This window comes from Phyllostomus hastatus, unplaced genomic scaffold, assembly GCF_019186645.2.
Source record: "Phyllostomus hastatus isolate PE091 unplaced genomic scaffold, TTU_PhHast_1.1 phas_contig_113, whole genome shotgun sequence".
Taxonomy (NCBI): Eukaryota; Metazoa; Chordata; class Mammalia; order Chiroptera; family Phyllostomidae; genus Phyllostomus; species Phyllostomus hastatus.
The window spans coordinates 15547704-15573155 of NW_025333530.1; the positions used below are offsets into that span (position 1 = coordinate 15547704).

At 38.8% G+C, this 25452-nt stretch overlaps 1 protein-coding gene across 1 annotated transcript in view; it reads left to right on the forward strand.

Annotated features, from left to right (window-relative positions):
* CBL (Cbl proto-oncogene) overlaps positions 1 to 25452 on the forward strand; it is a 115784-nt gene that overhangs the window by 58373 nt on the left and 31959 nt on the right. Inside the window, exons 3-4 of the mRNA XM_045838929.1 lie at positions 18243 to 18389; positions 21529 to 21685. Of these exons, the coding sequence (XP_045694885.1) occupies positions 18243 to 18389; positions 21529 to 21685 (304 nt within the window). The remainder of the gene's footprint in view (positions 1 to 18242; positions 18390 to 21528; positions 21686 to 25452) is intronic.

The following is a 25452-nucleotide window of genomic DNA, read 5'->3' on the forward strand; positions in this document are numbered from 1 at the left end:
CTTCATTTCAGTTATGTATTGTTCATTTCTGTTTTTTAATGGTTTTTATCTCCATTTTTATGTTCTCTCTTTGTTTAAGTTCTCACTGAGATCACTGAGGATCCTTATAACTAGTGTTTTGAACTCTGCATCTGTAGATTGCTTGTTTCCATTTTGTTTCGTTCTTGTTTTGAAGCTTTGTTCTGTTCTTTCACTTGGGACATGTTTCTTTGCCTCCTCATTTTGGCTTACTCCTTGTGTTTGTTTCTATGTAGAACTACTTTTGTTTCCTAGTCCTGGTAGAGTGGCCTTATGTAGTAGGTGTTTTGTGGTGTGGGGCTTAGTAGTGCAGTCTCACTGGTTACCTGAGGCAGGTGTTCCAGGTGTGTCTCTTGTGTGGATTGTGTATGTTCTTGTGTTATAGTTGAACCTCAGTTGTTATTGGCACATTAGTGTGAGAGATTGACCCTCATGCTGATTTTCTAAGCTTCTCCACTGTGTAGTTACTACCAGAAAATATTTACTTTTTCCCAGATATATTCCTTCTTTCCTAACTCATTTAAGAGAGACTACTTATACCAGAGTCAATATTTTAAAATGATTAATATGATATATTCTCATTAAAGGACAAACTATTGAAGCATAATATTTCTAAGTTAATGCCTTTGGTTTTTAGTGTAGTCAGGAAAAAAAAGCTTTAAAACCATTGTGAACATTAAGCAAATTTTCACTAACCTACATTAACTTTTGGTACTAGCATGCTTCTTTCCTAAGGAGTTCGAGAATATAATCAGACTTGGTCAAGATGAAGGAGTAGGTGAAAATTGTACTCCCATCTTCCAACGACCACATCAAAATTACAACTACCAAACATCCATACAGAGAATTATCCGAAGTCCAGCTGAATAAGAAGTCCTATAAGAATATACAGAAAAGGCTGCATGGAGACTGGTAGGAGGGGTGGAGATGCAGAACAAGCTGGTCTCACACCCACATGTTGTGGCTAAAGATAAGGAGGGATATCTCAACTCTGAAGATCATCCCTGCAGAGGGAGGTGATTGGTTGTGAGGACTGGTTGTGACTATAGTGAAGAAGCTATTATATAAGGTTGACCCTATGAAGGAGGATTCTTCACTTTAGTGGGGCTCTGGTGCCTTCCGAGTCTGCCCTTTGACTATGTCATTTGTTGAGCTGGTTGGGTGGTGCTCTGGTGTGGTCTGAAGCTGGCCTCAGGATGTGTTGATTCTGGGACTTCTTGGGACTTGCAGGCCAGGTTAAACCACTGCTTATGCCCTGCCCAGGACCACTTGATATGAGCTACAAAGTGATCTGCAAATGGTTGCCACTTGTGCTGGGCTTGGAGGTGCCTGGAAGAAGCTAAGCTGTGAACTGATGCTAGCTGCTGCTAGTGCCCAGCTTGGGGCTGCTCAGCTTGGGGCTGCTCAGCAATATGCCCTTGGTATGGGGCATACCAAGGCCAGGTGCAGTTGCCTGTTTGGAGTTTGTAAACCTTTGAGAGATTTTAGTTAAGTCTTATGCATGATCCAAAACAGGCCGATTGTATAGAAAAGGCACTGGAAATAGCTTGGGTGGTGCTGGTTGAACAGTGGAACCAGGTTGATGGAGATTCAGGTATGGTACTGGCCTTTCCCTGCAGGGAGAAGTTCATCAAAGGAACAAGGGCCTCTACCAGCACTTTTGTCAGGGAGAAGCATGCCCTTCAGCTCTTCCTTTGATGCCATACAGTTTCTCCCTGTATGTCTCTGTCTCTGTCACCTTTTGAGCTGCTGTCCCAGTGCAGGAGCTCAGAGAGAAATGAGTCTGAGTAAGTCTGTGTGCCTGACATTTAAGAGGAATGCTTGGGACTCTAGGAGCCCTCCATCTTTCTCAGCTACAATCCCAGCTGGGTTTTGTTTTTTTTTTCCAAGTATTTTTTATTGATTATGCTATTAAGAGTTTTCCCAATTTTTCCTTCTTTATGTCCCATCCACCCTGCCCTCCCCAACCCTCTAGCACCCCCTTACCCCTTAGTTCATGTCCATGGATTGTACATACAAGTTCTTTGAGTCCCCTGTTTCCTATACCATTTTTTATCTTTCCCTGTCTACTTTATGCCTACTAATTATGCTTCTTCTTCCCTGTACCTCCCCCCACCCCATTCCTCCCTTCCTCGTCCCCACTGAACTCTGTCTATGTGATGTCCATTTCTCTGATTCTGTTCCTGTTCTGGCTGTTTGCTTAGTTTTTGTTTTCATTTTTTTTGTTGTTGATAATTATGGGTTTGTTGTCATTTTATTGTTCATATTATTTATCTGCTTTTTTCTTAGATAAGTCTCTTTAACGTTTCATATAGTAAGGGCTTGGTGAAGATGAACTCTTTGAACTTGACCTTATCTGGGAAGCACTTTATCTGCCCTTCCATTCTAAATGAAAGCTTTGCTAGATAATCTTAGTTGTAGATCCTTGCCTTTCATGACTTGGAATACTTCTTTCTAGCCCCTTCTTGCCTGTAAGGTTTCTTTTGAGAAATCAGCTGATAGCCTTATGAGAACTCCTTTATAGGCAACTGTCTCTTTTTCTCTTGCAGCTCTTAGGATTTCCTCTTTGTCTTTAATCTTGGGTAGCTTAATGATGGTGCGGTGTATTCGTCTTCGGGTTCAAGTTCTTTGGGACTCTCTGGGCTTCCTGGACTTCCTGGAAGTCTGTTTCCTTCACCAGATTGGGGAAGTTTTCCTTCATTATTTGTTCAAATAAATTTTCAATTTCTTTTTTCTTTTTTAAAATATATTTTATTGATTATGCTATTATAATTGTCCCATTTCCCCCCCTTCACTCCCCTCCACCCTGCACATCTTATCCCACCCACATTCCCCCCTCCCCTTTAGTTCATGTCCATGTATCATACTTATAAGGTTTTGGCTTCTACATTTCCTATACTATTCTTACCCTCCCCCTGTCTATTTTCTACCTACCATCTATGCTACTTGTTGGCTGTACTTTTTCCTTCTGTCTTCTCCTCCCACTCCCCTGTTGCTAACTCTCCATGTGATCTCCATTTCTGTGGTTCTGTTCCTCTTCTAGTTGTTGGCTTAGTTTGCTTTTGTTTTTTGTTTTAGGTGTGGTTGTTAATAATTGTGTTTGCTGTCATTTTACTGTACATATTTTTTATTTCTTTTTCTAAGATAAGTCCCTTTAACATTTCCCATAATAAGGGCTTGGTGATGATGAACTCCTTGAACTTGACCTTATTTGGGAAGCACTTTATCTGCCCTTCCATTCTAGATGATAGCTTTGCTGGATAGAGCAATCTTGGATGTAGGTCCTTGACTTTCATGACTTGGAATACTTCTTTCTAGCCCCTTCTTGCCTGTAAGGTCTCTTTTGAGAAATCAGTTGACAGTCTGATGGGAACTCCTTTGTAGGTAACTGCCTCCTTATGTCTTGCTGCTTCTAGGATTCTCTCCTTCATTTTAATTTTGGGTAATGTAATTGTGATGTGCCTTGGTGTGTTCCTCTTTGGGTCCAACTTCTTTGGGAATCTGAGCTTCCTGGACTTCCTGGAAGTCTATTTCCTTTGCCAGATTGGGGAAATTCTCCTTTATATTTGTTCAAATAACTTTTCCACATGTTCTTCCTCTTCTCCTTCTGGTACCCCTATAATTCAGATGTTGGAACATTTAAAGATGTCCTGGAGGTTCCTGTGCTTCTCATATTTTTGAATTCTTGTTTCTTCATTCTTTTCTGATTGGATGTTTCTTTTTTCCTTCTTGTTCCCTCCATTGATTTGAGTCCCAGTTTCCTTCCCATCACTATTGGTTCCCTGTACATTTTCCTTTATTTTACTTAGCATAGCCTTCATTTTTTTATCTAATTTGCTATCAAATTCAACCAAATCTGTGAACATCCTTGTTTACCAGTGTTTTGAACTGTGCATCTGATAGGTTGGCTATCTCTTCATCACTTAGTTGTATTTTTCTGGAGCTTTGATCTGATCTTTCATTTGAGCCTTTTTGTCTTGACGAGCCTGTTATGTAGTGAGGGTCGGAGCTTTAGGTGTTCACCTGGGCAGAGCAACCCAGTGTCTGATGCTGTATGTATGGCAGGGGTCTGAGAGGGTACAATGGCACGTGCTCTGCTCTCTGGCAGATTTCAGTCAGTTCCCCTGCTTTCCACAAGCAAATTGGGCCCTTCTGGTGCTGATTCCCATGTGGGTTGGCTTATGTATGTTCTAGGACCCTGTGGGTCTCTCCAGTGAACTCTCCTGTGAGTCTGGGAGTTTCTCCCAGCACCTCAACTCCCACAGGTGTTTTCAATTGGTGTTTTGAAGCTTTATTTCCCCCAGCTGGGACCCTGGGTTGCGCAGTCTATCTTGCTCCCCAGTTTCGCCTGGTTTATCTGTATGAGAATGTGGGACTGCTCACTCTGCCAGCCACCTTGTGTGCTGTGTCCTGTTCCATGATCTGCTGCCTTGCTGGATTTGCCAGCTGCCATCTGGGCATCAGGGGTCCTCCAGCTGCTGCCTTGCTTATCCGGGGTCTGCCAGCCAACTGCTTTTTATGCTGCGACCTGACTCTGTCCCTCCTACCGGTGTGTATGGATATTTCTTTAAAACCTTGGTTGTCCAACTTCCATACAGTTCAATTTTCTGTCAGTACTGGTTGTTTTTTGTTTCTAAATTGTTGTCCTTATTTTGGTTGTGCAGGGAGGCACAGTGTGTCTACCTATGCCTCCATCTTGGCCGGAAGTCTCATTTTTCAATTTCTTGCTGTTGCTCTTCTCCTTCTGGCACCCCTATAATTTGGATATTAGAATGTTTCAGGTTGTGCTAGAGAGTTCTCAGCCTCTCTTCATTGTTTTTGGATTCTTATGTCTTCATTCTGATCCAGTTGGATGTTTATTTCTTCCTTTTGTCCCAAATCGTGGCTTTGAATCCTGGTCTCTTTCTTGTCACTGTTGGTTTCCTTAGTATTTTGCTTTATTTCATTTTGGGTATCTTTCATTTGTTCTTTCATTTTTTGAACAATCTCAATCGGTTCTGTGAGCATTTTGATTACCAGGGCTTTAAATTCTACATAAGTTAGGTTGGCAATGTCCTTATCGCTTAGTTCTGAGGTTTTGCTGTGTTCTTTCATTTGGGCCATATTTCTTTGTTGGTTGTTCTGGTTGATTTTTTCTTTAATTTCTTGGTTGTTGGAGTTCCATGCAGTTTTATTTGCTGGTGCTTCTGGTTGTTTATTGATTTTAAATTGGTTGTTATCCTGCTTTTGGTTGTGAGAGGAAGTGAACGGTTTCAACCTGTGCCTCCATCTTGGCCGGTTTTTACATCCCAGCTGGTTTTTACAGCCAGAAGTCATGGGGACTTTTCTTCCTGGCACTGACACCAGTGTAGGTGTGCCTAGTGTGGGTCTGGTACCCCTCCCTCCGCAGGGGTGATCTTCAGAGTTGAGATATCCCTCCTTATCTTTAGCCACAACATGTGGGTGTGAGACCAGCTTGTTCTGCATCTCCACCCCTCCTACCAGTCTCCATGCAGCCTTTTCTGTATATTCTTATAGGACTTCTTATTCAGCTGGACTTCGGATAATTCTCTGTATGGATGTTTGGTAGTTGTAATTTTGATGTGGTCGTTGGAAGATGGGAGTACAATTTTCACCTACTCCTTCATCTTGACCAAGTCTGATTATATTCTCGAACTCCTTAGGAAAGAAGCATGCTAGTACCAAAAGTTAATGTAGGTTAGTGAAAATTTGCTTAATGTTCACAATGGTTTTAAAGCTTTTTTTTCCTGACTACACTAAAAACCAAAGGCATTAACTTAGAAATATTATGCTTCAATAGTTTGTCCTTTAATGAGAATATATCATATTAATCATTTTAAAATATTGACTCTGGTATAAGTAGTCTCTCTTAAATGAGTTAGGAAAGAAGGAATATATCTGGGAAAAAGTAAATATTTTCTGGTAGTAACTACACAGTGGAGAAGCTTGGAAAATACTACTTTATGGGAGTATCACCAAGGATGTCGTGTGGACCTTATGTATCCCTGATATGATAGAATGAGAAGAGCACTTCTCTTCTGTGGTACTGTTCTGTAAAATCATAACCCAGTCAAAATATGAAAGAAAAATAACACAAATTGAGTGATGGTCTACAAAAATACCTGAGCCAGCCCTCAAAATGATCAAGGTCATGATGGAAAGCTAGGAAAGACTAAGAAACTATCACAGACCAGAGGAGACTAAGGATATATAAAGAATTAGTGTAATTTGGTATGCTGGATTGACTCCTGGAACAGATAATGACATTAATGGAAAAAAATAGTGAAATCTGTATAAAGTCTGGGTTTAGTTAATAGGACTATGCTGATGTTGGTTTCTTAGTTTTGACAGATGTACCAGAGTATTACAAGATGATAATATTAAGGGGAATTGAAACTGAATGAGGGGTATATGGGAATGTTCTGTATTATCTTTGCAACTTTTCTGTAAACCTAAAATTCCAAAATAAAATTTTATATTTTCCAGTCCGTTCTACAAATTTTATTAACTGCAAAGCAGTGTGCTCACTACTGCAGAGGATAAAGTATGTAAGATACCTTCCCTGGCCCTTCCTTGTAGAGTTGTCATTCTTACTAGGGAATAAGACAACTAATACATAGTAGAGCATGATGGAGCCTATGCAAAATATAAAGACATACGATTTGGGGGGAGGGTGGTGGTGTCCAAAGCTGGAAAGTAATATTAAATGAAGACTGGCAATCCTGTTTTCTCTCCCCCAACACATACCAAGGAGATACCGTATAAGTGAACTTTGAATGGGCAAGATTTCAGTAACCATAGTCATTGAAAAGGAAATAACTGTGTATCATACCAATGAGATTGGGCACTTGAATCAGAAAGACCTACTCTGCCACTGAAAACTTTGGGCAAGTTGTTTAATATCACCAAGTCTTTGTTTCTTATTTGTAAAATGGGATTAGTGATTCCTCTTCATAGCATTATTAAGAGAGTTATACGAAGTATACATGTAGTTTAGCAAAGTATCTCATATATAGTAAATTATTAGTGTTAACTATTAGAAATGAAGAGAGGCATATATTTTTGTAATATCATCATCACCTGGCCAGTTCGGACAGGATATAATGGGAAAGGATAGGATGGGAAATACTGAGCAGTGTATATTTAGGAAAGTAAGTCAGGACCATAGTGTTTTGACTCATAAACTGAGCAGTTTGAATTTTTTCGTGGTTATTGGGAAGTCAATGAAGATTTTTGTGCAGGGGAAATAAGGAGATTGAGTCTCTTAAAACTAATTTGGTAGAAGGATGAGAGGAGTGTTGGAGATTCTCATAGGGTTGATGCCTTCCCATGTCCCTGGGGAATTAGATTTAGTTGTAGAATTCTGTGAAACAGCTCAGAATGTTCTGGGTATTATTGTTACGTGATGGTAATCTATTACCATGTAGCATGGGAGTCTCATAAGCAGGATACTATATTTGAGTATAGTATGAAGTATAATATACTTAATATATATTTAATAAAAAAGGTTATTGATACTTTTAGGTATATTGGCTTAGAACTTTTTTTGAAAAGGGGATGGTTTTCATCTTAAAGCAGTTTAAGCTTTAAAGAGTTAAATAGTACTTCATTGACTTCTTGTGAAGCTTTGTTGAGAGAAGTTCCTGTTGTGTCTATTTTTAAAGCTCCTTACTGTGAGCAGAGGATGCTACTATTGAGTTACAAATGTCATCTCAATATGTTCTCACTCAGCATTCTTTGAATGACATTAGTGTTTGTCTATAAGGTTTTTAGTTTAATGAATAGGAAAAGCAGCACAGTTATCACTGAAATGATACCAGTAATTGAAATACTTAAAAGTACTGATCCTTTCATCTTTCAGCAATATAATTAATCTATCATATATATGAGTTTTTCAGTCCACAACATGACTGATTAGCAAAGAATGGGTTATATTGTGACCTCATTTTGAGAATATTTTGCAACTCCAAAATGGCATCTATAATGTTGTACAGTTTGTTAATCATTATATTAAAAATGTTAATCATTTGGAAATTTCCTCCCTGGTCAGTACAGGATCACTAGGTCCCCAAATATTAAAACAGACTTCATTCTCAGATTTTTTAATCAAACAGAAAAGTTGAAAGAATTTTACAACAATTGTATACCTATCACTTAGATTCTATAATTAACTAGTTTCTAAAAGGAAAGTTCTGCTTCTCTTTTTAAAAATCAAATGTTTTTTCAGATTCTCTGAACCTTTTTCACAAGGCAATATTTTGAAATGACAGATTTTTGATGTTTTTGTGTTATTTCTTCAGAAATTATAAAATTCTTTGAGTAAAATAATTAACATGTTCTGGGATTTATCCAATCCCTAGTGTCAGAGTAGATGACAATGTTTTAGTTTATCAGATTAGATTAATTTTCGGGCCCTATGTACAATTCATACAATTAACTGCTTATTTAAATTCCATAATATTACAATTCTTTGTAGGCAGGAATAAAATATACTTTTAAAAATTATTATTACTTGGTAAAATTTCTAGCCCTCAGTCATATAAGGATAGGCACTAGCTGTCTTTCTCTCATATCATCTTCAACCCACTTATGAAATTAAACTAACAGTTAAGATTTCTTTTCCAATTTCAAATTGGTGTTATAGCATAAATTTATACATATTTATACATAGGAGGAGATCTTTAAGAGCAACTGACTCCATTTTCCTTATATTACTTCTGTGGCAAGAGACACCCAGAGAGGGTAAATAACTGCCCAAGGACACAATAAGTTAATAGGAGATCAGGACATACATTTTAGATCTCTAGTCCTCTTAACTATTATCATATGTATATGTTTTCAGGTACTCCTTTGTAGAAGGAATTAAAAAGCATGCTTGTCAATCATATAATTTATCTCTAACTATCAAAATGGAGTTAAAAAAAAAACCCCTAAGTGAGAACATCTTTATGAATACCTTGGACTAATTGTATTGTAGGTCATTTTTTTTTTTTCTAGAAGACCCCAGTCTCTTAATAATTTCTTCTTAAAACTGTTACTGTATTTATTTCTAAGGGATTCTCATTAAAACAACAAAAAAAGAGTGATACTGTCTCAGGTGGGCACAGGTAACCAGGTTCTTAGTGATCGGGACAAAGAACTGAACCGAACACCCAGAGTTTATACAAGAGAACATGGGAGCAGGCCAACTCCAAGCAGAGATTGACCTCATGGGCTGGAGGGACTCTATTCTTATAGGGCAGATCCTTCCTGGCTAGTTTTGGTGGGCTTTTACTGAGCATGTACAAGTAGTTGTATTACTTTAAAGCTACTGCACATGTGGTCTCCCATGATCCTCCCCGATTGGCCACCAGGGAAGAGGGTCCCACAATGCTACTGAATTGATCCCTGTTTCTCCTGGGGTTACCCTGTACTAGGTTTACCTTTCCCTTCACCAGAGAATTATAGCTCTCCATGTTAAAGATTGGTGAAAAGGAGTTATTTATTTAAGTTATACAGGCTAAAAGTAATGACTTAATGTCTTCATCAAAATCCCAAAGTCCCTCGAAACACCCACAAACACACACAGTCCTTCCTTCCCCTCTTTGCCCAGTCTGGGGTACTGTATCTCAGGGAAAGAAATGGAAGTCCATGGCTCAAGCAGCTCGAGGTTCTTCCCAGTAATCCGTGCTTGGCTGGTAGGCCTTCCTTGGTTCCCAGCACCATCAGCTGTGTTGCCCGGATTTCCAGCTAAAGCCTTGTAGTGATTCTTCTCATGGCTGTGGGGGTGGGGAGGGTCCCCCTGTGCCAAAAGTGCGTGGTCCTCCTTAAATGGCTGCAGCCGCGTGCTTCTCTTCAATGGCTGCCGAGTCTGGGTTTCAGTATCCTTCCAGCTTTACTGGGCTCCATCCATGAGTCTGTGCAGGGGCAGCCCCATGTCGTGGAGCCAGTCATCTGCAAGTTCTCATGCAGGTGGTGTAACTAGGGGTAGTTGCCTCCCAGTTACATCTTGGGGGGAAGTTCCTTCCATCCCCCTGGCTCAGAGCATGGCCACAGCTATTTAACACATCTATGCAACCAGTTAAAGGTTATAGATATGTTAAATGACCACGCCAGAGGTTAGCTGCAAAGGTTAGTTGCTATGCAAAACAGCTGTGAATGGCCTTGCTCCATGTGTCCCTTTCCCCAACTCACCTTGGGGGTGAGGACATCCTATATATCTTTCTAATATTTCCTGGACACCTTGAGTTTTGAACCCCATTACAAATCCTTCTTTTGGGGACCCTCTGGCTATACCCTCCTACAATACTACTGTCAATACTTGTGTTAAAAATGAATAAATACACTTTAATATTAAGAATTAACTTATCTCCTCATACTGTGTTCTTTTTTTCATTTCCTCTTTCTCTGTAAAGTACTCTGTGGCCAAAAGTTACAAGATAGCTTGTTTTCTGGTATTTCGTATAGTAGTAAGTGCATGGATTGGCATCATTTGAGTTTTTGGTTTATCTGTTATTCTTATAAAGGGTACATTCCAACACTTTCTTGCTTGATATATAGAAATGGTGATTGTGATTCCTATCAGGTGATATTTATTTTTCTACTTTTGAAGCTAAAACTGGAGTTATAATAGCTTATTTAATTTGCAATATATTTATGTATTGGTGACATAAAGATCTTAGTCCCTTATTAGCTGAAGTTGTACTCAGAAAAATTTATGCCATTATTTTAGGCCTGAGATATATTGACTTTTAGAGTAGGACCTTTTTGTAGCATCCAGCAAACTCGAGAACAAATATCGGAGACTTTCAGGGTATCAAAGATGTTACTTTATTGGCCAAGTTTAACCTGCGCAGGGGCGAACTCTCAAAGTGTCCAGCGACACAGTGCCCGCAAGGAGCTGCAAACGAGAGCCGCACCGAGCGCTTACAACTACGTTCTTATATATGGGCGGGCAAGCAAGCGTTATACAGAAGCAGACGTGGCAGTTAGTAATTCGCTTACAAAGACCGCACGCGGGAATTTCAAACCAAGCATTCTTTCATAAGGTGGGAAGGCAGGATGTTTGTTCATTAACCTAGTAATCTCCTGGCTCTAGCTAGCTAGTTTTCTATTTTCTCATTAAAAACTACAAAGCACTGCTTATCTAGCCTACCCAGGGAGAGCGTCTGCTAGACACGGGATGTTTGCTTTAACTGTACTTTGTCTCTTTTATCATTTCTTTTTAGCTACAATGTGGTTCTTGTCTATTAAGGTTAAATTTAGTTCTTAATTTCCTTGTTCCCATCACTTTTAGAGGTTAGGGGAAAAGAACTGACCCCATTCTTGAACTTAAAAAAAATTGACACATACAGAATCAGCATTTGATTATGGGGAAGTTGTGAGAGAAGAGAAGAGGAAGGTGAAAGCTAGAGTAGATTTTGCAATTGCTTAGATATAGGTAGGTAGTTAGCCTTAAAGGTAGTAAAATGACCTCCCTCAAATACTGAGTTAAAGAAAAATTTGTACTATGTCCTACTGGAAATTAGGAAAGAAATGTTTTCTCTTCAGGGCATTTACAAAACATTTAACAAGTGTGTGCCTTTGTGGATCTTTGGAGAGTTGTTAGAACATATTGTATGAAATGAAATAACTGCTGAGAGAATTTTGAAAAGCATTGATTACCCTGTAATAAGCCCAAATATCCATTATGCCTTATTGTTCTAAGTATACATTTTAGACTGCTGATTAAACTCTGCACTATCCACTGTAGACACTGAACCATAAGTAAACCTAAGGCCTTAAAATGTTATTGAACAGAATTTCAGCTCAGCAGTTACAAAATGCTCTGACCAATGGGCTTTTATAAATTCTTTATTTCTTTTTAAGAAATGTGATGCTTATGATGCACATCTCTGTTGGTTTTAAGAAATGTAAGCTGGCTTTTGGAGGGGATGCATTCTGGAGTAAGAAAGTGTCTTCAATTGATTTTTAGTAACTATTTCAGTCAGCACTTTGAACTACTCTTGGGTACCTGGTGCCATTATATCCCATGGTTAGTAACTTTCCCTTTTTGTGGCTTACTTCACAAATTAAGAAAACTTTCTGTCCATTGTGTATGTGTATTTTATCTCTGGTCCAACAGAGTGCTGGATACTTGGTAGGTTCTCATTGGAGAACTATTTGAAGACTTAAAGATGCTGATAGGGCTAAACATTCCAAGATTCACTTCCTGTCTTTTTACTTGAGACTTGCCTTAAAAAAAATTAACACTCAGAGAAGTTCCTAAGGCCACCCTCTGAAACAGCAACCCTCCATGACCTGCTCTCACACCCTACCTTGTATTTCTTCAAAGCACTTTTTCCCCACCACCTGATACCTCCCATGGGGATTTAAATACAGTGATAGTAGGAACCATTGTTTTGTTCATTGTATCCATCCCTACTGCCTAGCACCTAGTAGGCATTCAGTTGTTTTCTGGTATAATGAAGGCTAGAAATTGTGCCAGATGCTCAAGGGATATAAACACATACACATCTGAAATGGACTCAGCTCTGTGTGCACATATAACTATAGTATAGGATGGATTCAGATGACTAAGAGAACCTTAGTGAAAAAGCTGGGGATATTTTATAGATTTATTACTTCTAGCTGACCTCTTAAGAGATGACATTTAAGCTGGGTCTTATTTCTGACTAGGGATACAGATAAGCAGAAGCTCAGAGGCAGGAAAGCGAATACATATAGTAGTAGTACATATAAGAAAAGATAAGGTATTCAATTTTTCTGCAATATAATAGTAAATAACTAAGAAATTAGTTAGAAAGGTAGGTTAGATCCAGGTCAGTGGAAAGTCTTAAAATCAAAGCTGAATTTGGATTTTGTCTTGTTGACATGGTGGAAATTGTTTTTTCCCCTCCCTAAAAGGCAGTTATATATGGTATGGTTGGACATCCACAGTGAGAGATTGAAGTTTGAATTACAGAGTTGGTAGGTAAAGGTAGCGAGGAGTGTATGTTAGAATAATAATGTAATTCAGGTAGGACTGACAACAAATGGTCAGCAAATTGACAAATAAATCAGATACGGGGAATAAGGAAAATGTAAGAAGTCAAAATGGGTCCAAGGTTTTGAACTTGTGGAAAGTAAGATGTTGTTGTCATTAAATATGGAAATAGAGAACATAAAGAAAGTACATTTGAAAAGGAAGATTAATTTTGAACATATTGGCTTGAGGTGGCTAGCATTTGAATGGAGAAATGTGGTAGGCAGATGGAAGGCTACCAAGGCCTGAGATTTGGGAATTGTTTGCAAAGTTGTTTTTAAAGCCTTGAGATTGCAAAGGAAGGATCAGAGGGTAATGGGAAAACAAAGGAAAATAGCAAATTCTTGGGAAATAGCTCTATTAAGAGAATAGGAAGAAAAGCCAACAGAAGAACAAAAGCAAGTAGAACCCAGGAAGGGGACAATATTGGAGAAACCAAGGAAAGATGCTTTAAGGAAGAAGTAAGATTCAAACCTGTTTCTTCCAGAAAGAACTCTGATGTAATGTTGGGAGTGGTGATATGTATTTTTTCTGTCATATCGTACATTATTTTGCTGAACTTACTGTTTAGCATAGTTTTTTACATGTAGTAGGTTCTGACAGTTGAGCGTATCTTAAGGGATTAATGGACTCTTGCATGCATATCTTTTAAGAATTAATATTTGGCAGAATGTTATATTAATATTGAGGCTCAGTGCACTGTGCCTCAATATTAATATAACATGCAGTCTGGTGTCCTGCTGGAATACTAAGTAAAATCTTTGGAAATAATTTGTGCTTTGAAGATTTACTACCAAATTACCTGATTCAGAATTCCTCTGTGATAATTCTTGATCTTTTTTCATTTTCTTTTTGAAATAGTAAAAATTCTAATCAGCAAAAATTGAAGGATCTCAAAGTGCAAGAAGGAAAACAATGGAATTTAGGCATTACATAAGTGCTGGTATTTGAGCTGTTTAGAACATAAATTATTTAAAGGCTATCTTCAAGGAATATCAACCTTTATCATTTTTATAGGTGCTTTCAGAAAACAAATAGGAAACTAGAAAGAAAATAACTTGCAACAAGTACAGGAAGACAAATATCAAAACACTGAAGCTGATTTGTTGGTATTCTCAATTGAAAGATTTCAGCAGCATTTTGCAGAAGAGTCAGGCTAGAGAGAATTGGATACTTTGGTGCAGCATTTTATCCAGGAAAGACAAAGGTGGGACTGATGGTGACCCTCCAGTATAGCACAAACAAAGAAAAATCTATACCAGAAATATTTTTTTCAGTCAATCAAATTTGATCAAGAATTTTCTTGAAATTTTATACTCCACTTGCATGACAAGAGTAGGCTTTTGAATACACAAATACTAATTATTGAGGTAAAGGAAAATAAACAAGTATAATCTAAAGCATTTATATCTTGTTTTCTTTGACATTATCATTAAAGATAAAGGTAACCTGCTTTAAAAGACGTACCTAAAAGTAGAGAGATTATCTGATGTGTTAAATTGATACTGCATGGCATCTTTATAATCACACCCATTAAATAGAGGTTATTAGAATAAAGTTAACTAATGGTTAGAGTAGTAGCACATGCACTTATGTAGAAATTTTTACATAGTTTGGAAGTTAACATTTCATTTTTGGAAAGAAGCAGGAATTATTTTGGTAAAATCTGATTTAGTGAAAATATTTGTTAGGTCTGGATTTTTTTTTAATATATTTTATTGATTATGCTCTTACAGTTGTCCCATTACCCCCCTTCATTCCTCTCCACCCTGCACACCCTCTCCAACCCACATTCCCCCGCTTTAGTTCAAGTCCATGTGTCATAAGTTCTTTAGCTTCTACCTTTCCCATACTATTCTTGCCCTCCACCTGTCTATTTCCTACCTACCATCTACTACTTATTCTCTGTACGTTTTCCTCCTCTCTCCTCCTTCCACTCCCCTGTTGATAACCCTCCACGTGATCTCCATTTCTGTGCTTCTGTTCCTGTTCTAGTTGTTTGCTTAGTTTGGTTTTGTTTTTGTTTTAGGTGTGGTTGTTAATAATTGTGAGTTTGCTGTCATTTTACTGTACATATTTTTTATCTTCTTTTTCTTAGATAGGTCCCATTAACATTTCATATAATAAGGGCTTGGTGATGATGAACTCCTTGAACTTGACCTTATCTGAGAAGCACTTTGTCTACCCTTCCATTCTAAATGAAAGCTTTGCTGCATAGAGCAATCTGGGATGTAGGTCCTTGCCTTTCATGACTTGGAATACTTCTTTTCAGCTCCTTCATGCCTGTAAGGTCTCTTTTGAGAAATCAGTTGACAGTCTGATGGGAACTCCTTTGTAGGTAACTGTCTCCTTATCTCTTGCTGCTTCTAGGATTCTCTCCTTCATTTTAATTCTGGGTAATGTAATTATGATGTGCCTTGGTGTGTTCCTCCTTGGGTCCAACTTCTTTGGGACTTTCTGAGCAGCTTCCTGGACTTCCTGGAAGTCTATTTCCTTTGCCAGAATGGGGAAGTTCTCCTTTATTATTTGTTCATATAAGTTTTCCACTTGCTGCTGTTTCTCTTCTCCTTCTGGTACCCCTATAATTCAGATGTTGGAACATTTAAAGATGTCCTGGAGGTTCCTAAGCCTCTCTTCAGGTTTTTGAATTTGTATTTCTTCATTCTTTTCTGATTGTATGTTTTTTTCTTCCTTGTGGTCCACTCCATTGATGTGAGACCCAGCTTTCATTCCATTGCTGTTGGTTCCCTGTGCATTTTTCTTCATTTCATTTATTGTAGCCTTCATTTGTTTATCTAATTTGTGACCAAAATCAACCAATTCTTTGAGCATCCTGATATCCACTGCTTTGAACTGTGCCTCTGATAGGTTGGCTATATCTTGGTCACTTAAAAGTACTGGCTCTGGGGCTTTCAATTCTGTTTGAGCCATCTTTTTTTTCCCCTTTGGTCTTGTCGTGCCTGTTATGTATGAGGTGTGGAGCCGTAGGTGTCCACCAGGGCGGGGCACCCCAGTTGCTGGGTTGTGACGCTGTATGTGGGGGTGGGGTCCGAGAGGGAACAGTGGCACTTGCTCCACTCTCCATCGGACCTCAGTCCCTTCCGCTGCTTCCCCCGAGCAAACTGGGCACCTCTGGTGCCCGTTCCCATGTGGGGTGGCTTGTGCACCCCGTGGGACTTTCCAAGGACCTCTCCTGTGAGGCTGGGAGTCTCTCCCTGTGCCTCAATCCCCACAGGTGTTTTCAATCAGTGCCCCGAGGCTCTATTTCCCAGAGCTGGGATCCTGGGTTGCATGCAGTGCCTTGCTTCAGAATCGCTGCCTTGCTGGATCTGCCAGTTGCCACCCCTTGGCTGGGGTCTGCCAGCTGCTGCGGTCTTGCGCGCCCAGTCCCAATGTTCTTTGCTCTCCGAGCTTCGACCAGCACCTGGCTGTCGGACTCCACCCCTCCTACCGGTCTGGATGAACGTGTCTATTTTAACTTCTTTGTTGTCCGACTTCCATAGAGTTCAATTTTCTGTCAGTTCTGGTTGTTACTCTGTTTCTAAATTGTTGTTGTCCCTATCTTGGTAGTGCGAGGAGGCACAGTGTGTCTATCTATGCCTCCATCTTGGCCGGAAATCTGAAGCTTGTTTAGGTCTGGATATTTAAATAATCCTTTTTATTGATAGTTTTAATTTGTGTAAGTTATATAATATTTTTATTATCCAGAATAGCTTAAGTAAAGCAGGAAATAATACATTTTGCTTTTCTAACATTTCCTTTCTCTTTGAGTGGTTATAGCAGTGTATAAGTTCTTATACTTATTTGTTGAATACTCTTACATGTCATCCCCCAAAAGTAAATTTGTTACTTCATGCTCAGAGTTATTGGGCCTGATTAATTTGTTTTAAAATAATATTTCTTTATTTTTAGAGAGGGGAAGGGAGGGAGAGAGAGAAACATCAATGTGTTGTTGGCTCTCAGGTGCCTCCTACTGGGGACCTGGCCTGCAACCCAGGCATGTACCCCGACTGAGAATCGAACATGTGACTCTCTGGTTCTCAGGCCAGCACCCAACCCACTAAGCCACACCAGCCAGGGCAGGCCTGATTCATTTTAAGATTCAAAGCCTTAAAATATATTACTGTCAAAATTTTTTTTTCTTATTTAGTATGCATCATCTATTTGAATGGAGGGAATAGAAAATGACCTAGTGGATTCAGTAGTGTTTATGCTGTTATACTTACTTTTTAAATATAGTATTAGGGCAAAAACAATTTCTAAAGCCTTCCTTTGAACAAAGATAACAATATCATAGAGTATAGCTGACCCTTGAAAAATGCAGGTGTTAGAGGTGCCTAGGAGCTCCCCCACCCCCACAGTCAAAATTCCATGTATGACTTTGTCCCAAGACTGAAGTACTAATAGCCTACTGTTGAAAGCCTTACTGATAACATAATCAGTTGATGAACACAGGCCCTGGTCAGGTAGCTCAGTTGGTTAGAGTGTCATCCTTATGTGCCAAGGTTGCAGGTTTGATCCCCGATCAGGGCACATAAAAGAATCAACCAATGAATGCATAGATAAGTGGAACAACAAATCAATGTTTCTCTCTCCTCTCCTTTCTTCTCTCTTTCTAAAATCAATAAATATTTTTAAAAACCATTTGATTAACACAGGTTTTATGTTATATATATTATATTCTGTGTCCTTAAAGAAAGCTAGAGAAAAAATGTTAAAATCATGAGGAAGAGAAAATACATTTACTGTCCCATATGTATTTATTGAAAAAAGTCTGCATATATATGGACATACACAGTTTAAACCCATGTTGTTCAAGGTTCAACTGTATTGATACTGTCAATAGCACATTCCTTCCCTTCTTCCCTAGATTTATGTATCTTTGATAGTAATGGACCTGAAAGTATATTTGAAGACGACTTAAAAAAAACCTCACACACAGATGTGATGTTTTCATTACTTTTAGAGAGGGGAGGAGAGAGAGAAGAGAAGAGAAACATTGATTGATGGCCTCCCATATGCACCCCAACCAGGGATTGAACCCACAACTTCTTGGTGTATGGGATGCTGCTCCAACCAACTGAGCACCCAGGCAGGGCCAAAGAGAGTTTTTATATATGTATTTTAATGTTCATAATATTATGTACCTGGTGAATTGAATACAGTGAAGACAAATAATTTTATGTATTTATTTAATTTTTGCATTTATGATTATTTGTAGGCGAAACTTAACCAAATTGTCCCTGATCTTCAGCCACATGCTGGCAGAACTAAAAGGAATCTTTCCAAGTGGACTCTTTCAAGGAGACACATTTCGAATTACTAAAGCAGATGCTGCAGAATTTTGGAGGAAAGCTTTTGGGGAAAAGTAAGTGACTCAAAACAATGAATTTGAATTATGAAGAACTAAAGCTTATATTGTGAGTTTAGTTTTTTTTTTTTAAGATTTTATTTATTTATTTTTAGAGAGAGGGGAAGGGAGGGAGAAAGAGAGGGAGAGAAACATCAATGTGTGGTTGCCTCTTGTACGCCCTCAATAGGGGACCTGGCCCACAACCCAAGCATATGCACCTGGCCCACAGCCCAGGCATGTGCCATGCATGTACCAAGCTGGTAGAACTCCCCTTTCTGCAAATAGGGACATGTTTTTAGATTTTTCTGCATCCCCATCATCCCACTCCCCATATGTCTTACTATCACATTAATGCACCCATCTGCACACAATTTTGCACCTAAGTATTGCAAACTGGTTGACAGGCAGATAGATGGCTGATGGATGATCCAGTGGAATTTAGATTTAGAGGAATTCTTTTAACAAATGTATATTGAGTACTTAATAGTTGGTAAGAATTGTTCTAGGAACTGAGGGTTCTGTAGGGAATGAAATAGAAGTGGTAGGCAGTAACAAATAAACAAAAATATATAAAGCTTATTTGAATCTTAGTAGTTGTCATGAAGTAAATGTATGGGGAGGTGTCACTGGGAGGGGCTGGGGAGCAGGGAGTTACTCTAGATCACCTCTGAAGAGGTAAAACTTTAGTAGAGACTGGACTGCTAAGATTGAGTCAGGGTGAACATGACCTGGGGTGAACATGCCAAGGTGAACAACCCAGGCATGAAAATTGAACTGGCAACTCGCTGGTTTGCAGGCTGGCACTCAGTCTACTGAGCCACACCAGCCAGGGATGAGTTTAGTTTTTTATTAATGAAATTTAAAACATGGGAAAACAGAGTAAAATAATGACTGTGTGTGTAAATATTATTCAGATTTGATAAACATAAACTCCTTTTTTACCTTTTTCTTTTTTGAAAGAAATAGGCCTGCCCTGGCTGGTGGGGCTCAGTAGATTGATTGAGTGCCATCCTGTGAACCAAAGGGTCACTGGTTTGATTCCCAGTCAGGGCATGTGCCTGGGTTGCAGGGGAGGTCCCCAGTAGGGGGAGCTTGGGAAGCAACCACACATTGATGTTTCCTGCTCTTTCTCCCTCCTAACCCTCTGTCTAAAATAAATAAATAAAATCTTTTTTTAAAAAAATGAAATAAGCCTTTGCAGATTCAGCTGAAACCTATGCTCTTTGAACAGTCTTCTCTTCCTTTCCCTATCCACTGTAGTTTTAATTGACATTCATATTTCAAATTATTTGCTATTGCAAGCACTGCTGCAGTGAACAAAACTGTTATTTGCCTTCATATGCAAGAGTTTCTCCTTATTCACATACCTAGGAGAGGAATTGCTGAGTCAGAGGGTTTCACATTTTCTGCTTTGTCAAATTGCTGTCCAAAGTAGTTGTACTAGTTTATGTTCCTATAAGTAGAACGCTTGAGTTCCAGTAGCTTTGCAATTTGGCTAACACTGGTAATAGAAATTGATACCATATTTTGCTTTATATGACGTGGGAGATGGTACATCTTTTCACATTTATGCCTAGTCAGGATTCTCCTTCTGACTTGCCTATTGCTCTTCCTGACTTCCATTTTGCTATTGAGTTGTTTTTTTTTCATGTCGTAAGGTATTAATTCTCTGTTACATTACAAATATATTCTCCTAGTCTATGGCTTGTCTTTTCACTTTGTTATGTTGTCTTTTGAAATACAGAAGTTTTAAATTCTGTAGCCAGTTTCATGAGTCAAGCTTATATTTTTATACATATTAATATAAATGTTCTGACATATCTGAAAATTTTAAAAAATCATCACCTAAGGATATGTTCATTGATATTAGAGAGAGAGGTGGGGGAGAAGAGGAGAGAGAGAAACAATCAGTGCATCCCATACATGCCTTGATTGGGGACTGAACCCTCCATCTTAGGCATATGTCCTGACAGGGGATCGATTCTACAACATTTTGGTGCACGGGATAACATTCCAACTAACTGAGCCATCTGCAGAGCTCTATCTGAAAATGTTTTTTATATTTTTATTTTTAAAGATTTTATTTATTTATTTTTATAGAGAGGAGGAGTGAGGGAAAAAGAGAGGGGGAGAAGTGTTGATGTGTGAGAGACGCCATCCATGGGTTGCTTCCCCTGTACCCCCAACTGGGGATCCAGCCCACAACCCAGGCATGTGCCCTGACTAGGAATTGAACTGGCAACCTTTTGGTTCGTAGGCTGGCACTCAATCCACTGAGCCACACCACCAGTGCATTTGTATCTGAAATTTTGAATCATAGAGGTGAAAAAGAAAAAACAATGTATAATTTTTCAGTTGAATATATAGATCCTAACATATCTCTTTAAATGCTACCTTTATTTATTTTTTAAATTAGGTTTACATATAAAATATAGAATAATTAGGAATTTAGAAAACCTAGTTGAAGAAGATGTAAGTTTAACTTTGTTCCTTTAACTGAATAACAACATTAGAAAAGAGTTCAAAACACTACTTGATTTTCAGACAAGGGACTATATAAGCTTTTCAAAGACTTTATTTGTTTTAAAGATCTTAAGAAAGAGAAATCCCATAATATCTCTTGCTAGCCTTATGGGGGGTTTATGTTCAGTAATTTCTTCCTCACCTGCATCAGAACTCTTCTTCCTGTACCTTAAGCCTATTTCCTCTTGTCTAGTCCTTGATGGTGTGGGTTCCCCAAAGAACTTACAATATTTTACATGGTTTTAAAAAATTAATTTATACATAGGCTTTCAGTTAGTAAAGGACTGGCCCATAGATCACATTTATTATAGAAAAAGAGTACTCTCATTTCTCTTTCTGTACTTCTCTATTAGAACAAGTGACTGAAGAAAGATGAGAAAGGAGATTAATTTGTGACATTATGCCAAAGAACAGTGGAAAAAGACTTCTCTATTAATTTACTCACTGGGAAGTTAAGAAATACATCATTTACTTCCTTTCTGTTCTCAATCCAAAATATAGCTCAGATTCCTTAAGAGCACTGAAATTGATTGTGAGAGCTTAATGTGGCTTTCTTTTCCTTGAGTATAGCAATGACCAGAATTACCTGTTTCTCACTCTGTGCCTTCTTAACCCATCCACCTTATCCCAGGACAGTAGTCCCTTGGAAGAGCTTCCGACAGGCCCTTCATGAAGTACATCCCATCAGTTCTGGGCTGGAGGCCATGGCTCTGAAATCCACAATTGATCTGACCTGCAATGATTACATTTCAGTTTTTGAATTTGACATCTTTACACGACTCTTTCAGGTAGGATACTAAAAAGTTGGTTAAAGTAGTTATTGCTGCTTTTCTGAAGAGGAAGCTTTAAAAGTTAATATTTGGGATTTTTCCTATCATAAAATTGTTTTAATTTTAGAAACTATAAACAAAAAGAGTAGAACTGCCTTGTATTTCATATTTCTATATAGATATGTATATGCACATGCAGTATTTTTGGGTAAAAATAATAACTATATAATCTGCTTTCTTCCCCTCACATTTATAATCTTTCTTTGTTAGTAATATTATTCTGCATCATTTTAATGATTGTAGAATGTCCAGAAAATGGGCATACAGTCATGTGCTACATAACAACAGGGATTTTTTTTCTGAGAAATGCATTGTTAGCTAGTTTCATTTTTGCACAAACACCATAGAGTGCACTTACACAAACCTAGATGGTACAGCTTAAATACCTCTATACATATGGTAGTCTATTGCTCCTAGGTTACAGACTTTTATAGTATGTTATTGTACTGAATACACTAGGTAGTTGTAACACAGTGTTAAGTGTTTGTGTATCTAAACAGAAAAGGTACAGGAAAAATATAGTATAAAGGATAGAAAATGGTACATCTTTATGGGTCAATTACTGTGAATGGAGCTTGCAGGATTGGAAGTTGCTCTGGTGAGTCATTGAGTGAGTGGTGAATGAACATATAAAGGCCTAGGACATTACTATACACTTCTGTAGACTATAAACATTGTACACGTAGGCTACATTAAATTTATAAATAATATGAGACTACATCAAGTACAAAAGAAAAGGATATACTCAACATTATGTGGTAAACACAAGCTATATGAAGCTGCTGCTGGCATGACAAGGCATGCTGTTTTGTTTTGTTTTTTAATGTATTTTATAGATTATGCTATTACAGTTGTTCCATTATCCCCCCCTCATTCCCCTCTACCCTGCACACCTTCTCTCACCCACATTGCCCCCCTTTAGTTCATGTCCATTTGTCACACATATAAGTTCTTTGACTTCTATATTACTCCCCCCGCACCCCGTCTATTTTCTACCTACCATCTATGCGACTTATTCTCTACCTTTTCCCCTTCTCCTCCCACTCCCCTGTTGATAACCCTCCTTGTGATCTCCATTTCTGTGCTTCTGTTCCTGTCCTAGTTGTTTGCTTAATTTGTTTTTGTTTTTGTTTCAGGTGTGGTTGTTTATAATTGTGAATTTGCTGTCATTTTACTGTACATATTTTTTATCTTCTTTTTCTTAGATAAGTCCCATTAACATTTCATATAATAAGGGCTTGGTGATGATGAACTCCTTGAACTTGACCTTATCTGAGAAGCACTTTATCTGCCCTTCCATTCTAAATGAAAGCTTTGCTGGATAGAGGAATCTGGGATGTAGGTCCTTGCCTTTCATGACTTGGAATACTTCTTTCCAGCTCCTTCTTGCCTGTAAGGTCTCTTTTGAGAAATCAGTTGACAGTCTGATGGGAACTCCTTTGTAGGTAACTCTCCTTATCGTTTGCTGCTTCTAGGAATTTCTCCTTCATTTTAATCTTGGGTAATGTAATTATGATGTGCCTTGGTGTGTTCCTCCTTGGGTCCAACTTCTTTGGGACTTTCTGAGCTTCCTGGACTTCCTGGAAGTCTATTTCCTTTGCCAGAATGGGGAAGTTCTCCTTTATTACTTGTTCAGATAACTTTTCCACACGTTGCTCTTCCTCTTCCCCTTCTGTTACCCCTGTAATTCGGATATTGGAACGTTTAAAGATGTCCTGGAGGTTTCTAAGCCTCTCCTCATTTTTTTTTTTTTTGAATTCTTGTTTCTTCATTTTTTTCTGATTGGATGTTTCTTTCTTCTTTCTGGTCCAAATCGTTGATTTGAGTCCCATTATCCTTCCCATCATTATTGGTTCCTTGTACATTTTCCTTTATTTCACTTTGTGTAGCCTTCATTTTTTCATCTAATTTGCAACCAAATCAGCCAGTTCTGTGAACATCCTGATTACCAGTGTTTTGAATTGTGCATCTGATAGATTGGCTGCCTCTTCATCACTTAGTTGTATTTTTTCTGGAGCTTTAATCTGTTCTTTCGTTTGGGCCATTTTTTTTGTCTTGATGCACCTGTTAGGTAGTGAGGGGTGGAGCCTTAGGTATTCACCTGGGTGGGGTCACCCATGTGGCTGGATTGTGATGCTGTATGTGAGGCAGGGATCCGAGAGGGAACAATGGCACTTGCCCCGCTCTCTGGCAGATTTCAGTCAGTTCCCCTGCTTCTCACAAGCAAATTGGGCTCTTCTGGTGCTGATTACCGTGTGGGTTGGCTTGTGAACGTTCTAGGACCTTGTGGGTCTCTCCAACGAACTCTCCTGTGAGGCTGGGAGTTTCTCCCGGCACCTCAGCCCCCATAGGTGTTTTCAGTCAGTGGTTTGAGTTTGAGGTTTTATTTCCCCAAGCTGGGACCCTGGGTTGTGCAGTCAGTTTCGCCTAGTTTATCTGTGCGTGAATGTGGGACCGCCTGTTCTGTCATCTGCCCCACCTCTGTGCCCAGAGTCTTCGCCCAGGCTGCCCAACTCTGCCTCTCCTACCAGTCTGGATGAATGTGTCTTCTTTAACTCCTTGGTAGTCAGACTTCCAGACAGTTCGACATTCTGTCAGTTCTGATTATTTTTTTGTTTTTAAATTGTTGTTGTCCTTCTTTTGGTTGTGGAAGGAGGCACAGTGTGTCTACCTACGCCTCCATCTTGGCTGGAAGTCCTACAAGGCATACTGTTTTACAGCAAACTTTTGATAAATAAAAAGAGTATACTTAAAGTAACAATAAAAAGTATTGTGTAATAAATATGTAAATCACTAATGTAGTCATTTATTATCATTAGCAAGTATTGTGTCCAGTTATAATTGTGTGTGTATACTTTTATTTCACTGGCAGCACAGTAGATTTGTTTACACCAGTATCACTACATACACATAACGTATTACACTACAATGCTATGGTGGCTATGACATTAGTGATAGTTTTTTTTTAGCTCCATTATAATCTTAATGGGACTACCATGGTATATGAGCTCAGTCATTGACCAAAAACATCATCATGCTGTGTGTTACTGTAATATGATATATTTAATTAGTTCTGTCATTGGACAATATGTATGTTTCCAACTTTTCTTCTATTATATTGAAATTTTTGACTTCCAGTCAAGATGGAGGTGTAGGTAAACATGGCTTGCCTCCTTGAACAACCTCAGCAAAAGTTACAATAAACTACAAAACAGCTATCACACAGAATTGTCAGACAGTTGAGCTATATGGAAGTCCAACAGCCAAGGAATTAAAGAAGTCATACTCATCAAGATTTGCTAGGAGAGGTACAGTTGTGAAGATGCAGAGAAATGGAACGGGCAGTCCCATATCCATGTGTGGCGGATAAAAATTGGGAGAAATAGGCTGGTAGCGAGGGATCCCAGACCTACACCAGACCACCCAGCCCAAGGTTCCAGTGCCAGGAGAATAACTCCCCATAACTTCAGGCTGTAAAATCCAATGGGGGTTGGGATGGAGAAAGAAACTGCAGGATTTTCAGGCGTTTCCTCTTAAAAGGCCTGCAATAGACTTAGAACTTACACAGACTCACTCCCTCTGGACACCAGCTGGAAGGGCACCAGTGGCAAATGGGGAGAAACTGAAGTGTCTGGTATCAAAGTGAATGCTGGGGGACAGTTTCCTCCCAGACCACACTCTAGAGGCCAGCTAGCAGCCATTATCCCTTTTCTGAGCCCTCCCCA